This window comes from Taudactylus pleione, unplaced genomic scaffold (assembly GCF_031769625.1).
Source record: "Taudactylus pleione unplaced genomic scaffold, aTauple2 ptg000015l, whole genome shotgun sequence".
Taxonomy (NCBI): domain Eukaryota; kingdom Metazoa; phylum Chordata; class Amphibia; order Anura; family Myobatrachidae; genus Taudactylus; species Taudactylus pleione.
Genome location: NW_028284417.1, coordinates 5791485 through 5806010, shown reverse-complemented (window position 1 = coordinate 5806010; position 14526 = coordinate 5791485). Strand labels below are relative to the sequence as shown.

Sequence of the window (14526 nt, the reverse complement as noted above, 5' to 3'; positions counted from 1 at the left end):
AAATATGTCATGTCATCTGCCAACAAGGATTAGCAAATAGAAGCACAATGCTGGCTGATATACAACAGTATCACTATATAATTTTAACAATTCATTTTATTTACTGGAGCCCCCAAAAGTTACTTACTCTGGGGCCCACCCAAATTCTATTTTGTTCCTGCAAGGGGTGGCCAGAATTTACCATACAGCTATGTATGTATGTGCTGTTCCTAAACACTACGTAGCATCTGGCAGTGAAAAGGTTAGCGACAAACACTTTCAGTTTTATTTCTTCGTGTTCACCTACGTGGGAGGAGAGAGAGCTGTTTATAAAAGGAAGCGCTTGGCATGTGATTTTAGCAATTGCACATTACTCAGGAGCACGTAAGAAATGGCAGCCAGATATCCAACAGGTGTTAATACCGTAAACCATGGAAGTCTGAAGAATGTGTTGGAGAAATTGGGAATGAAGAAGAAGGACGTTTCTAATGCATCAGATATAATAGGAAAGGTCATTAATGCAATTATGACATCTGACCATCTAAAAAATGATGAGTTTTTCAGTAAAATAGAAATATTTTCTAGTGGAAGCTACTATGAAAAACTCAAGGTAAGAATACCATACTTTGATTATTATTACCATTAGTATTACCTTTTATTTACTGTATATTGTGAAACATGGGTTCCGTATCACCGTACATATGAGATAGAACATAAAGGGCAGGATGTACTAAGGGTAGAAATGCAGTCAAACCCCTGAAAATGCCAGATGCGCTGCTTTGTACATCCTGCCCTAAATAACATTATACAGTTACACACAAGATTACAAATTTACATGCCTACATTATTATATATCGGATTCTCTGCCAAATTGTTTAATAAGTTATTCTATCACACACTGCTGACTTGTTTATTACAGTGGTAACATCTTAGGACAGTGGTTCCCAAACTTTCTTGAATCACGGCACCCTAGAGTATGGGCATTTTTTTCACAACTCCCCTAGGCCTATCATTTTTTATTGAGAATTTCATAAAAAAATATAAAATTATGTAAATTGTGCTTATCTGTCACCTTAAGCTTCAGTTATTGGGTGGTGGATAGAGATGTGCTTCTGTTTGTACACATTTTTGATTGGCAGCCACAAGCACTACTTTTGCCTATTACACTGATCTTTATTTGGTCCCAGACCACCAACCAGTGGCACCCCTGGAAGTGCCCTGACACACCTAGTTTGGGAACCACTTTCTTAGTGGGTGATTCAGTGAGCACTGCTGATTGCAGGTTACTGATGTTCCGGAATTTGTGTATGTGCAGAAAGGGTCTGTGATTACGCACGCAGTACGGCAGTAGACTGTCAGTGATTCTGGGGTATCACTCCACCCAATGTTCTTTCCGTCATTATTAGTACTTGCAACAACAACATGCTGGAAGATCCATCTGGAAAAGGCATCCTATCAGTGTTCAGATACCTCAAATAAACACGAGAGTTGGGCTAGTAGAACACTGCCATGACACTCACGAGACGCATCTGTTCTGTGCAACTGCATGGTCACCGCCCAGTGTGATGGCCTGAGGCTCTTTTGCTGGATCCCCAGTCATCTATTTGCATAGAGTGACTTACACCAAGAACCAAAGGGGTGCAACACATTTATGCAACAGTGTTAGGAAGAACTTCCCAACCAATAATTGATTTCCATTGTAGAAATGGTGATATGAGTGTGTTCGGTGGTTATTTCTATAAAAGGTAGCTACTTTGATGAGACAAAAATGGACACTACATTTTATTTTTTAAAAAATTCTATGATTTATTTTTTAGTCTTCAATAGTTTATTTGTTCTATGCTTTCATTTTACAGTATATTGAGCCATCACATTTAAATTTCAAATACTGGAAAAATGGGGGTCCTCTCCAAAACTTATGTACTGTATATGATGCTTCAGCCTGCAGCTTGTATAGTGCACCTAATGTTATAAATCTATGAGACATGGTCCAAATATGGTGGACAACACTGTCACTGTAAGTAAAATAAAACCACATACAAACATGTGGAAACCTCCGTGTGTGCAAAGCAACACAACCAAAGTCAGAATATGTCTATTGAATACCAATAAGAGAAGTCACAGAAGAATAAAAGTGACAGACTGAGCTGTCAACAGCGGCAGAAGTAGATACATGGTAAAAATGTCAGAAGGCGCTGTCGCCCTATATACACATCCAGGAGTGCCAAGATGGGAGATAGGGTACTCTAAGCTAGGGATGTGCAGGCTTGGATCAGTTCGGATTTGCACGCCGGGTTCGGATTCGGACAAGTCCAGGAATGATGATGTTTGTCCATGAAAGATGACGTTTTGCCTCTTTCTGAGCCCCGATTTTTGGAGGGAAAAATCCTAACCCGGCATGCAAATCCAAACTAATCCGATCCTGCACATCCCTACTCTTAACCTGTGCCCTGGCTTGCTGGAGGGGCCTGGATCAACTGCACATTGGGCAGGGAGAGAGGAGTTTGCTGCAGCTCAGCTGGAGACAGCCTCTCTCCCCAGCACACACGCTCTGCCACTGCCTCTTCTGCCACATTCTGCCTCCCCATCACCCTCTGCCTTCCACTGCATCTCTGTCACCCACTGCCTCCACCTGTCACCCACTGCCTGCCAGTCTCCCACTGTATTTCCCTGCCACTCTATACCTTTCTCCATCACCCTATGCCTTCCCCCGCCACCCATTAACTCTCCCTGACTCCCACTTTTCTCTCTGTCACCCTCCCACAAGCTCCCCACAGTCACACTCTGCCTCTCCTTGTCACCCTCTGTCTCCCATTGTCTTTCCAGTCACCAGGGCCGGTGCTAGAGTGTTCCGCGCCCCCCTGCAAACTAAATTTGTGCCCTCTCTCCCAGATTTTATAAAGGGATAGCGCACGCCTTCAGCGCACACCACACAAAAGGGGTGTGGACTCACAAGGAAGGGGTGTGGTCACACAATAGTATCCCCAATTCAAATTACTCCACACAGTAACATAATCTTATTCACATTACACTGCACATAGTGCCCCTGATTTACATTACACCACATAGTAGTGTCCCTTATGTTACAACACACAGTAGTGCCCCTTATACAGTACACAATGCAACAGTACTACCCCTTCTACACATTATGCCAACAGTAGTAGTACCCCTTATACACAATGTCAACAGTACTGACCCTTATGCACATTATGCCCACAGTAGTAGTACCCTTTATACACAATGCCCACAGTAGTAGTGCCCCTTACACAATGCCCACAGTAGTGGTACCCCTTCCACAATACCCACAGTTGTAGTGCCCCTTACACAATGCCCACAGTAGAAGTGCCCCTTACACATAATGGCACACAGTAATAATGTCCCTTACACATAATGACACTGACACACTATATTTACCTGAAACCCTGCACCTGTGCCCGCTGCTGTCCGACATCTCTTCTTGCTCAGCACTATGGGAGAGCTGTCATGACATCTCTCCCTACACACATTGCGGGAGCCAGAAGGTGGCGCTGGTAACAAAATCTCAGCATGCACCCGGAATGTAGAGAAAGCGGCAGTGGCGCCTCTCCAGCCTGGCACATCCCTGCTAGTGACAGACACATCCCACATGGTTCACCTTCTCTGCCATCTACATTTTAAACAGTAAGTAACCCTAGAGGACATTATCAGAAATATAGGAGTATTTTACGAACTATACCTAAAAATTTGACACCATGGGCTTGATTCAGCAAGGATCGCTATTGCGATTATGCACGCAATCGGGCGATTATTGCGTTCTGCGTATGCATCGCAGTGCACATACGCGAAGACTCTACTGCGATCAGGACTGTAATCGCAGTAAGTACGCAGACCCATCACAGACTGATTGACAGGAAATACCATTTGGGGGAGGTGATGGGGGGGTCAGCTAAATGCAGGCGTGCCAGTGCGCTTGAATGCCGTTGCAGGGACATGCATAAATTAGCCGCTGCAATGCCATACGCAGTTCCGAGGCTATATACAACAGTTAGAATATTAGTTTTTTTTCAGATATGACTATAATAGAAACAGAGTGTTCATAAAAACACAATCTTTTAAAAAAAGCATACAGACTCTTGTATTCAATTTAAAATACAATTCAATATTACAATATGAAAATAATGTGCAAACAATAATTGCAAAAGTTAAAACTGAGACAGGCATAATCAGCGAGATGGAATAAGGAATGAATTACAATGCTGGACATATTTTAACGAATTCAGTAGGCTGTTCATCTTGAATCAGTGACTGAGCTTTGGAAGTCAGAACAGATATTGTGAAACATCTTTATTACAATGTTTGGCAACAGTTGCCAGTTATAAGAGAGATGATATGATGGAACTATTGAAGACAAAATAAATAATTTTTAGTGGAAGATCTTAGTACGGATAGGTATGATTCAAATTCCGATAGCGGAAGCCCGACAGAGGTGAAGATCCCGACTGCGCTACAGGTAAGTATAAACCAACCTAACCCCACACCCCTAACCCAAACCCTCCCTTAGGGGTGCTTAACCCTAACCTGCCCCCCAAGTGCCTAACCCTAACCCCCCTCTAAGTGCCTAAACCTAACCCCCCCTTCCCCTAGCCTAAACCTAACCCTCCCGGGGGGGTGCCTAACCCTAAGTCCCCCCGGGAGCCCTAACCTAAACCTCCCCCCCTCGCAGCTGTCCGCGTCTGGCGCCCGGCTTACCTTCAATCGTCAGTCTCACAACGTAGGTAAAATGACAGGCGTCGGGATCCCGACACCTGTCATTTAACCCTTGCCGGGATTAGACAGTCGGGAAGCTGGCGGTCAGGATTCCGTCTGTCGGCTTCCCGACTGCTTCCCCTTAGTACACAATACACATACAGGATAAATACTGGCATTTGTCACCACAAATAAGTCCTTTTTTTATCATTCCTCTGATCTGTCTATTGAACAGTCCTCACAACTTATCTTTATTTTACTTTAAATTTAAGAATATTTCACCCAGTTGTGCATAATTTATGTTTTAATTTAATTGTAATGATTTTAATATATGGACATAAAGGTTATATTTTAAATATAGAGACCAAATATAAGCTTACTCAGATGGCTGATGGCTGCCCAATGGTGATCTGATGGTGTGTCTTCGTACGCAGCACTCAGATCTGCAGTGCCAGCAGAGGGCGTCTTTAGCCTTCAAGCTCCTCCTGCATTAGCATTTTTTTGCATCAGTGTTGCATCCAAAGATGCAGCAGTGATGCAAATTACATACAACTCTGAATCAATAGGTATTATACATATTAAGATGAAGATGATAAAGATGAGATGGTGAAATGAAGAACAGTCTACTAGACCCTGCAATCTGCCATACAACAGTACAGTAGGTGGCTTTTCAAAATATTCTATACTTGTGTATGTCCTGACCCTAATCCTGGGTTTCATAGTGAAGTCAGGAAGAAGTTGAATATTCCATTTAACCCTTTCTTTGTTCATTTCGTTATTTCATACTAACAGATGATTATGAAAGCAGAAATGTCTATATGTACGATAAGTCATGAAATGTTTTAATAGCCTCTTTTTTTTCAGATTATAACGCCAAATGAATTTGACATCATGCTGCAAATCTCTATCCCTAATTACCAAACAATCGAGCTGACCAATGTTTTTGGTGGTTTCTACATACTTGCTTATAGACAAACAATTCCAGCATTTATGGCTAAATATGTCGATCAGGATGGGAATATTTCAGCCAGAGATATTTTACGCCAATTCAGAAAGCTTGTTAGTGAGGTATTCCGAGCCCCAATGCCAGGTAAGGTTGTTTCACTTAATGTGTACATTTATGCTTGGGTATTGGAAGTAGCATGCAACATATATTTATGGGTTGAGTAGGGGATGCCACCAATCGGGTTCCCGCCAGTCAGAATCTGGATGTCGGCATCCCGACAAGGTTAGGGCACCGACACCTGTCGGTAAGTATCTTAACCCTACCCCTAACTCTCCCTACCTGCAGTCTAAACGTAACTCTCCCGCTCTGGTACCTAACCTCCTCCCTGCAGCCTAAATCTAACCCTCCCCACCCTAGTGCCAAACTCTAACCTTTAACCCTCCCCCTAACCCTACTACTTGGGATGCCATTGGGATGCCAGTGTTCGGGATGCCAGCACCAGGATTCTGACTGCTGTTGGGATTCCGGCTCCGGCATTCTGAGCTTCGGCATCCCGAAAGCCGGGATTCAAACTATGGCCCTCATTCAGAGTCGATCGCTAGATACAAGCGGTCGCTCTGAATGAGGGCCATAGTGCGGCCTCCTGGTCGCTAGCTAAGCTGTGGGTTACCACCCACAGCTCTAGCGAGCGACCAGGTTGATGGGCGCGATGGTCAGGACCATCGCGACCATCGGGGCTTGCGACGAGACCCTAAGGTTGGGTCTTGGCAAGCGCAAACCGCAGGGAGCTTCCTGCTCTGATCGAGCAGGAAGCTCCCCACTGACATCATTGCTGATCGGAAACGCCTCCATTTGGCCGGCCACCCCCCCTGCCCGCCTCCCAAACGGGGCGAGCTGTCAATCACCATCGACAGCTCGCCCCCTTTGGTGCGAGACCCATAGCAACAGAGCGCCCGTCGCTAGCTGGGTCTCATGCATGAGCACATCGGAGCAGGCTCCGACGTGCGCATGCCCAGTGGGCAAACATCGACCCGGTTGCGAGCGCTCAGCGCTTGCGACTGGATCTGAATAAGGCCCTATATTCTTTAATTATAAACATAAATAGGATGTGATACTTCATCATCAGTGGTTTCTGTCACTGAACATATAGTAGACATTTTATATTTAATACAAAACTCATGTTTTTTTAATGGAATATAATTAGCCCTTTAAATTCAGTGGCTGACACTGGGGTTATTAAAAGTGCTGCTTAGTAAATTTAGCCAAATGGATTAATTCCATTGCCCTGGTGAACCCTGTTATAAACCTGGAATTATCCTGTGCAGCCACAAGCCCCGATATCACCTTCCTCTCAGCCTTGAAACAAACTGTCCTGGAAGAGAGATACAAAAATACAACACACAGGGTCTGATTCATTAGGGATCGCAACTGTGATTAAGCACACAGTTAAACTACGATAGTATGCTAATTACTTTCACTCGCAATGCCACAGCAGCACTACATAAGGATGTCCACTTTACTTACACACATACGTACTGTTTAGCAAGAGTGCGAAAACATCTGTACAATCAAGTACAATTGCAGCCTCACACACACTTACACAAGCTCTGACCTTACTCAGGAATTACAATATACAATAAATGGTATATGAGAACACAGTCTGGTGCTCTCTAAGTGAATGATATAGCTGCCCAATTTGAAACCTAACTTTCACCCAAAAACAAAATAACAAAGATATATAATATGGTTCAAATAATGGAGCTTAAATTCACATATGCAATCACTTCATCAAAATAAAATCTAAATACAACTTAGACTTAACTTACAAGGAAAAGGAATGTTTATTAATCACATCAAGCGTCCTTTTGTACACAAGTTTTTCAATACATGAAACAATATGAAGGAGGATAAATCTCCAACATTGTGTGATATAGTTTATAGCATAAATTTATTTAACAACTTGTACAACACATAATCACATTCCATAAGGGTATAGAATGGAGGCTTTTACCAGAGTGAAGTGCAATAGATTCATGTAGATATACCAGTGGATTAAAGGCTCCAGAACCCCTCCAACTCAGCATCTAAAGTCACCGACTCCTGGAACAGGCTCCTCTGACACCTAGTACACTTCACCACCAACGCGTTTTGCGCTATGGCTCTTCTTTAAGGCTGTGTCAGAAGGAAAAGGAAAGTATTATTTTACAATTATTATTTAGATTTTATTTTGATGACTTGATTGCATATGTGAATTTAAGTGCCATTATTTGAACCATATTAAATATCTTACTCAGAAATTGCGAACTTCAGTGCGCATTATGAGGCCCCAGGCTGCGTAGGGCATTGCAATGGATAATTTATGCATGCCCATGAAACGGTGTTCAAACGCATTGGTACGCCTGTGTTTACCCGACCACCCCCCCATCACCACCCACAAACGGCACTTCCTGTCAATCATTCATGCGATGGGTCTGCGTAGTTGTTGCAACCACAGTCCCGATCGCAGTGGGCGATTCGCTGGCATCATTCTCTAAAACTCTCAGTTTGGTGAAGGTCATGATTGCAGCTGCACTGTGCATCTTTATGTATATGCTGATTCAAACTTTTTGTTTACTTCACATTGTGGGAGCCTGGGTCCATAACCTATTGATATAGCCTATTGTGGTGGTACCTTTGGGTGATACCAATAGGGTGGTAGCAGATGTGAAAGTGACTGTTAGGCCACCCAGAATCCTTAAACACGATGCTGGGTTTATTGGTAACAGCAGGTAACAGAGTAACAGTGGGTGATGCCAGAATTAATAGAGTGGTAACTATGGTGCACAGTATGTATGTAGCAGTTATAGCAGGGGTTAACAGCAGGTAATACAGGTCTCACCTCAGGGAGCTAAGGATTACACTTGTGTGCAGTACTGTGGCACTTTTGCACAGTGAAGATGGCTGCAGCTGCTCATGCTCACTATAGTCTCAGGTCAGAGATCGCACCTACCTGCTGACTCTGGGTCCTAGTGCCCAGTGTCTATACCGCACATGGAGAAGAATCTGTACTCCAACTATACTATGGGGCATAACATCAACGAGGGCACTACTTTGTGGCAAAACTAACTAGGGCACTACTATGGGGCATAACATTAACTAGGACACTACTGTGGGTCATAATATTAACTAGGGCACTGCTATTAGGGCACTGCTATTGAGCATAACATTAACTAGGGCACTACTGTAGGTCATAACATTAACAAATTCACTACTATGGGGCACAAAATGAACAACTGCAGCAGAGAAAGGTATCTCCTAGAAGCATTGGGGCCCTTTCAAAGTGTTGCTATGAACACATTTGATTCTGATATTTCTTGTATTCCAGTTGCTCCACCATTAAGATGCTGTATATATGGATTTCTGTCTGGCCTATATTACCATGAAGATAATTAAAAAAAAAACAGTGTATACACCTAGTGCATTACAAATAACACAAATTAATTAATACAAAAAATACTTCCAAGACATAAATACAATTACAGTTATCTTAAAACGCCAGAGCCAGTATGGATGGCCCCCCCATGCTGTGTCTGAGAACTTTGGAACATCCCCAGATCAATAGAACTACATATATCTGGACTCCCTCTTGGAATTGTACAGGTTGAGTCTCCCATATCCAAATATTCCAAAATACAGAATATTTTGAAATACGGAATTATTTTAGCATGACTGAGATAGTGACAGCTTTGCTTTTTGATGGTTCAATGTACACAAACTTTGTTTAAGGCATATAATTATTAAAAAAAATAAAGTATACAATTACCATCAGGCTGTATGTATAAGGTGTATATGAAGCATAATGAATTTCATGTATGTACACAAACTTTGTCTGAGCCACAAAATTATTGAAAATATTGTATAAAATGACCTGCAGGCTGTGTGTATAAGGTGTATATAATACATAAATTCATTCTGTGTTTAGAATTGGGTCCCATTCCCAAGATATTTCATTATTATATGCAATTATTCCAAAATACGGAATATTCCGATATCCAAAATACCCCTGGTCCCAAGCATTTTGGATATGGGATATTCAACCTGTACTCCTGCTGGCTCTGGAGTTTTAAGATAAGTCTCATTATTTTTATCTCTTGGAAGTATTTTTTCTTCTGTGGATTAATAAATTCTACAGTGGGGATAGTGGGAGCTGAAGCAGGGGGCCCAGGGTCAAGGTAATTTTAATGGAATTGGTACTGACAGTGGAAGGCCAAACAATGAAGATCCCGACTAGGGCTCGTTAGTATCCTAACTCTCCCCTCCCTCACCTAACCCTTCCTTTGAGGTGCCTAACCCTAACCTCCCCCCTGTGGTGCCTAAACCTAAATCCCCCTTCCAGCACCCTAAACCTAATCCTTCCTTGGGGTGCCTAACACCAACCTCCCCCCAGTGGTGCCTAACATTAACCTCCCTTTCCCCTTCCCCAACCCTAACCCTCCCCAGGAGGTGCCTAACCCTAAGTCTCCCCTGGGGCTCCTAACCCTAACCCTCCACCCCTGCAGCTAACAGCTACAAAGCCCAGGCTTACCTTCGTTCTGGATGCTGGGCATCGGGTTTTCGGCGTCGAGCTAAAGATAGGCGTTGGGATTTAGACGCCTATCTTTAGTCCCTCATTGAGTTTCCAGCTTCGGGATTCCAATGGGCAGCTTTCCAGATGTTGGTATCCCAATTGTAATCTACTACTTGTGACAATGATGATTATGATGTTTGATGGTGACCTAAAATTTACACTGTGTGATAAACACTGTACATAGAAGATGTTATTACATCTAAGCATGTAGGGATTCATATAGAGTTGGACATAAAAGATTTTTTTTGTGCAAAAACAGGATTTTGGTATTTACCGATAAATCCCTTTCTCCGATTCCACAGGGGACACTGGAGTCTCAGTACAGTGTGGTATAGATGTGGGATAACCGGGAGCTGGAACTTTAATAAATTTGAATAGTAGCTAGCTCCTCCCCCTCTAAAGCCCCCTACAGGTCAGTCTAAATAAACTGTGCCCAAGGAGAGCTGGAAAATAAATCATAGAGGAGAAGAGAAGCTAGAACATACCTGAACAAATAAACATATATGCAAACAAATCAAGGAAACCTTGAAGAAAACATCTGTCCAAACCTGGAAGAGCAATAACGAATTCAGGTGGAACAGCGCTGGGTGGGCATCCAATGTCCCCTGTGGAATCGGAGAAAGGGATTTATCGGTAAGTACCAAAATCCTGTTTTCTCCTTCATCCACTAGGGGACACTGGAGTCTCAGTACAGTGGGGACGTCCCAGAGCTCACATCCCGGGCAGAAGAGCGCTGAGAACCCTGCAAAACAGCACGGCCATACTGTGAAGCAGATGGCGCAACCATGTTAAAACGGGAAACATTTTTGCAAAAGTATGCTGGCCTGACCAAGAGGCCGTCCAACAAAGCTGAGTTAGGGAAACACCGCGGGCAGCCGCCCACGAAGGACCCACCGAGCACGTAGAATGCACTGTGATTGAAGTAGGAGGTTGATTTGATGCAGCCAACTAGGCCTGTATGATAATCAGACGAATCCATCCTGAAATAGACTCTTTTGAAGCCGGGCCACCAGGACGTGCCATATCATATCGAACAAACAGCGTATCCGACTTCCGGAGGGATGCTGTCCTATCAACATAAATCTGAAGAGCCCGAACCATGTCTAGGGATCTGGATCACAAAGAAACGTCTTAAAACACAGAAACCACAATCGGTTGGTTGATGTGGAATGCAGACACTACCTTAGGTAAAAAAAAGATAACTGAGGGCCTGATTCAGAGCTGAACGCTCTGACCAGAGCGCTCGCTCTGAATCAGGGCCCTCCTACCTTTTTTTGGAGTGTCCTCATGGACGCTCGTATAGCTGTGGGTTACCACCCACAGCTATAGTGAGCGTCCATGATGATGGTCGCGGTGGTCTTGACCATCGTGACCATCGGGCTTGCGACGAGACCCTGCGGTAGGGTCTCACTGCCGCAAGCCCTGGAGTGATTTTGGCTCTATCAGAGCCAAAATCACTCCCACTGACATCACTAGTGATGTCAGTGGGGCCGGCTTCAGACGGTAGGCGTTCCCATGGGAACTCCTCCATCTGGCAGGCACGCCCCCGGCACGCCCACCAAAGGGGGCGTGCTGTCAATCAACATCGACAGCACGCCCCCTTTGGTGCGAGACCCGGAGCGATGGAGAGCCAGTCACTCGCTGTGGTCTCACGCATGCGCACGACGGAGCTCCCTCCGTCGAGCGCATGCACAGTGGGGGAACATCGACCCGCTTGCAAGCGTACTGCCACTCACGAGCGGATCTGAATGACCCCCTGTGTACGGAGCTCAGTCCTATCCTCATGAAAAATAAGGTAAGGTGGATGACAAGAAAGCGCCCCTAGCTCCGAGGCAGAGGCAAGCGCCAAAAGGAGAACCACTTTCCAAGTTAAAAATTTTAAATTCCACAGTCTGTAAAGGTTCAAATAGTGAAGACTGGAGAAAGGAGAGGACTAAATCCAAATTCCATGGGGCCGTAGGAGGTACAAACGGAGGTTGTAACCTGAAACCCCCTGTAGAAATGTCTGGACATCCGGTAATAATTCTAGTCTCCTTTGAAAGAAAATCAACAGAGCTGAAATCTAAACCTTCAAAGATCCCAGACGAAGGCCCGCTGATAAACCAGCCTGTAGAAAAAGAAGAAGAAGCCTTGCTATCATAAATTCTGACGGTGGCGAACTCCTGCGTTCACCCCAAGATACATACGCCTTCCATATACGCTGATAGTGCTTAGACGTAACTTCCAATTCTAGCCCTCAGCCTAGTAGGACTCACCCTTGAAGGGATACCTCTTCTTCTTAGGATAACCCTTTCAACAGCCACGCCGTCAACTAATCTGCTTTAAGTTCTTATAGATAAATGCAGTGGCGTAACTAGGGCAGGGCGAGCGGGGTGCTTGCCCTGGGCGCCGTTGGATCGGCGGGGCGGGGAGGCGCCGCCGGCCACGGTACCGGCCCGCCCACCCTAGTTAGCCAGTGTAGCGCCGACCGCAATGAGTGCGGTCAGCGCTACACATTTACACAGGACCGGCGCTAGGCTTCCAGCGCCGGTCCTGTGCTGCACGCCTGAGCCCGTTCCCTCCCCCTGAGTGCTTGCCCAATAGCGCCAAGCTGTGCATAACACACGCATCGCCGCCAGCGCTGGCGGCGATGCGTGTGTTAAACAGCAGCCAATGAGAGTCAGATAGACTCTCATTGACCGCTACAGCACCCACTGCAAGAGCCGGACTTCCGTCCGGCTCCTGCAGTGGGTAATGGGACTGACGTCATGACGTCATGACATCAGTCCCATAATGCTGAGCGCGCCAGCCCGGGCGGGAGTGGCGTCGCGACAAGGACCAGGAGCAGAGATTCAGGTAAGTATATTTTTATATATATATATATTTTTTTTTTTCTTTTTTTCTTTAAACCTATCTGCACAACGGGGCAGGGGGGTGGCTAATACTGGGGGGGACCTCTACTGCGGGAGGGGTGGCTACTACTGGGGGAACCTCTACTGGGGGAGGGGTGGCTACTACTGGGGGCGCCATTGGGAGGACCTACTCTACTGGGTACTACTGCTTGGGGGGGGGACTACCACTGGGGGCATTATAAAAGGATAGGGGGGATCACTACAGGGTGCCTGCATAAGGGGATCACTACTGGGAAAACTGCATGGGGGGGCTACTGCTGGGGGCACTATATAAAGGGCACTGCATAGGGGGGGACTACTACGGGGGGCACCATATAAAGCGCACTGCATTGTGGGGACTGCTACTGGGCGCACTGCATTGTGGGGTCTGCTACTGGGGGCACTGCATAAGGGGGAACACTACGTGGGGCACTGCATTTGGGGGGGCCACTACTGGGGGTACTGAGTAAGGGGAACTAATTGGGGGCTGTATAAGGGGGACCACTACTGGGGATACTGTATAAGGGGCACTACTATGGGCCTGCATAAGAGGGACCACAACTGCTTACTGGGGGTACTGTATAAGGGGTACTACTGGGGTTAAGGTGCATATGGATAGGAATGTTCAGCGTGAAAATAAAGGGGTGTGTCATGTTGACACGCCCCATTTTTAAGTGACCACGCCCATTTTTTCCAGCGCACGCCTTCGGCGCGCGCACATCTCGGGTTGTTGGGGTGGGGGGCTCCCTTTTCAATTTTGCCCTGGGCTCCAAATACCCTAGTTACGCCACTGGATAAATGGACCCTGGTGCAGAAGGTCCTTCTGCAGAGGAAGAGGCCACAGGTCGTCTATCAGCAGCAGACATAGGTTGGAATACCACGCCCATCTGGGCCAGTGTGGGTCCACCATGAGTACCTTTACCCTATCTCATTTGATTCTTTGAAGCACACGAGAAAGAAGTGGGAGTGGAGGGAACAGGTACCGAAATGAGACCTCCAAGGAGTTGTAAGAGTATCCTGTGGAGTTCTTGTCCGTGAGCAGTAGAGAGGCCGTTGATGGATCAACCTTGACATCATGAGATCTACCTGAGGAAGACCCCAACGCTGAATCAGTTGTTGAAACACCTGTGGTTTGTCCATTTCCCCGGATGAATGTCTTGTCGACTGAGGTAGTTGGCCTCCCAATTTCCGCTGATATTGCTACCGCTAATTCCTCTGCCCAGAGAAGAAAACGGCTTACCTCCCTCATGGCGGACCGACTCTTGGTGCCGCCTTGTCTGTTTATGTACGCAACATCCATGGCATTGTCGGACTGCACTCTGATTGCATGGCCCTTCAAAACGGGCTGTGCCATCTGAAGAGTATATAACACTGCCCTTATCCTTATGGGCAGTACCGCC

General features: G+C 45.6%; 1 protein-coding gene across 1 annotated transcript in view; it reads left to right on the top strand.

Annotated features, from left to right (window-relative positions):
* The first annotated feature begins 424 nt into the window (after positions 1-424).
* Positions 425-14526, top strand: part of CGAS (cyclic GMP-AMP synthase) — a 77307-nt gene continuing 63205 nt past the window's right edge. The window contains exons 1-2 of the mRNA XM_088470521.1: positions 425-589; positions 5569-5794. Of these exons, the coding sequence (XP_088326647.1) occupies positions 446-589; positions 5569-5794 (370 nt within the window). The 5' untranslated portion in view covers positions 425-445. The remainder of the gene's footprint in view (positions 590-5568; positions 5795-14526) is intronic.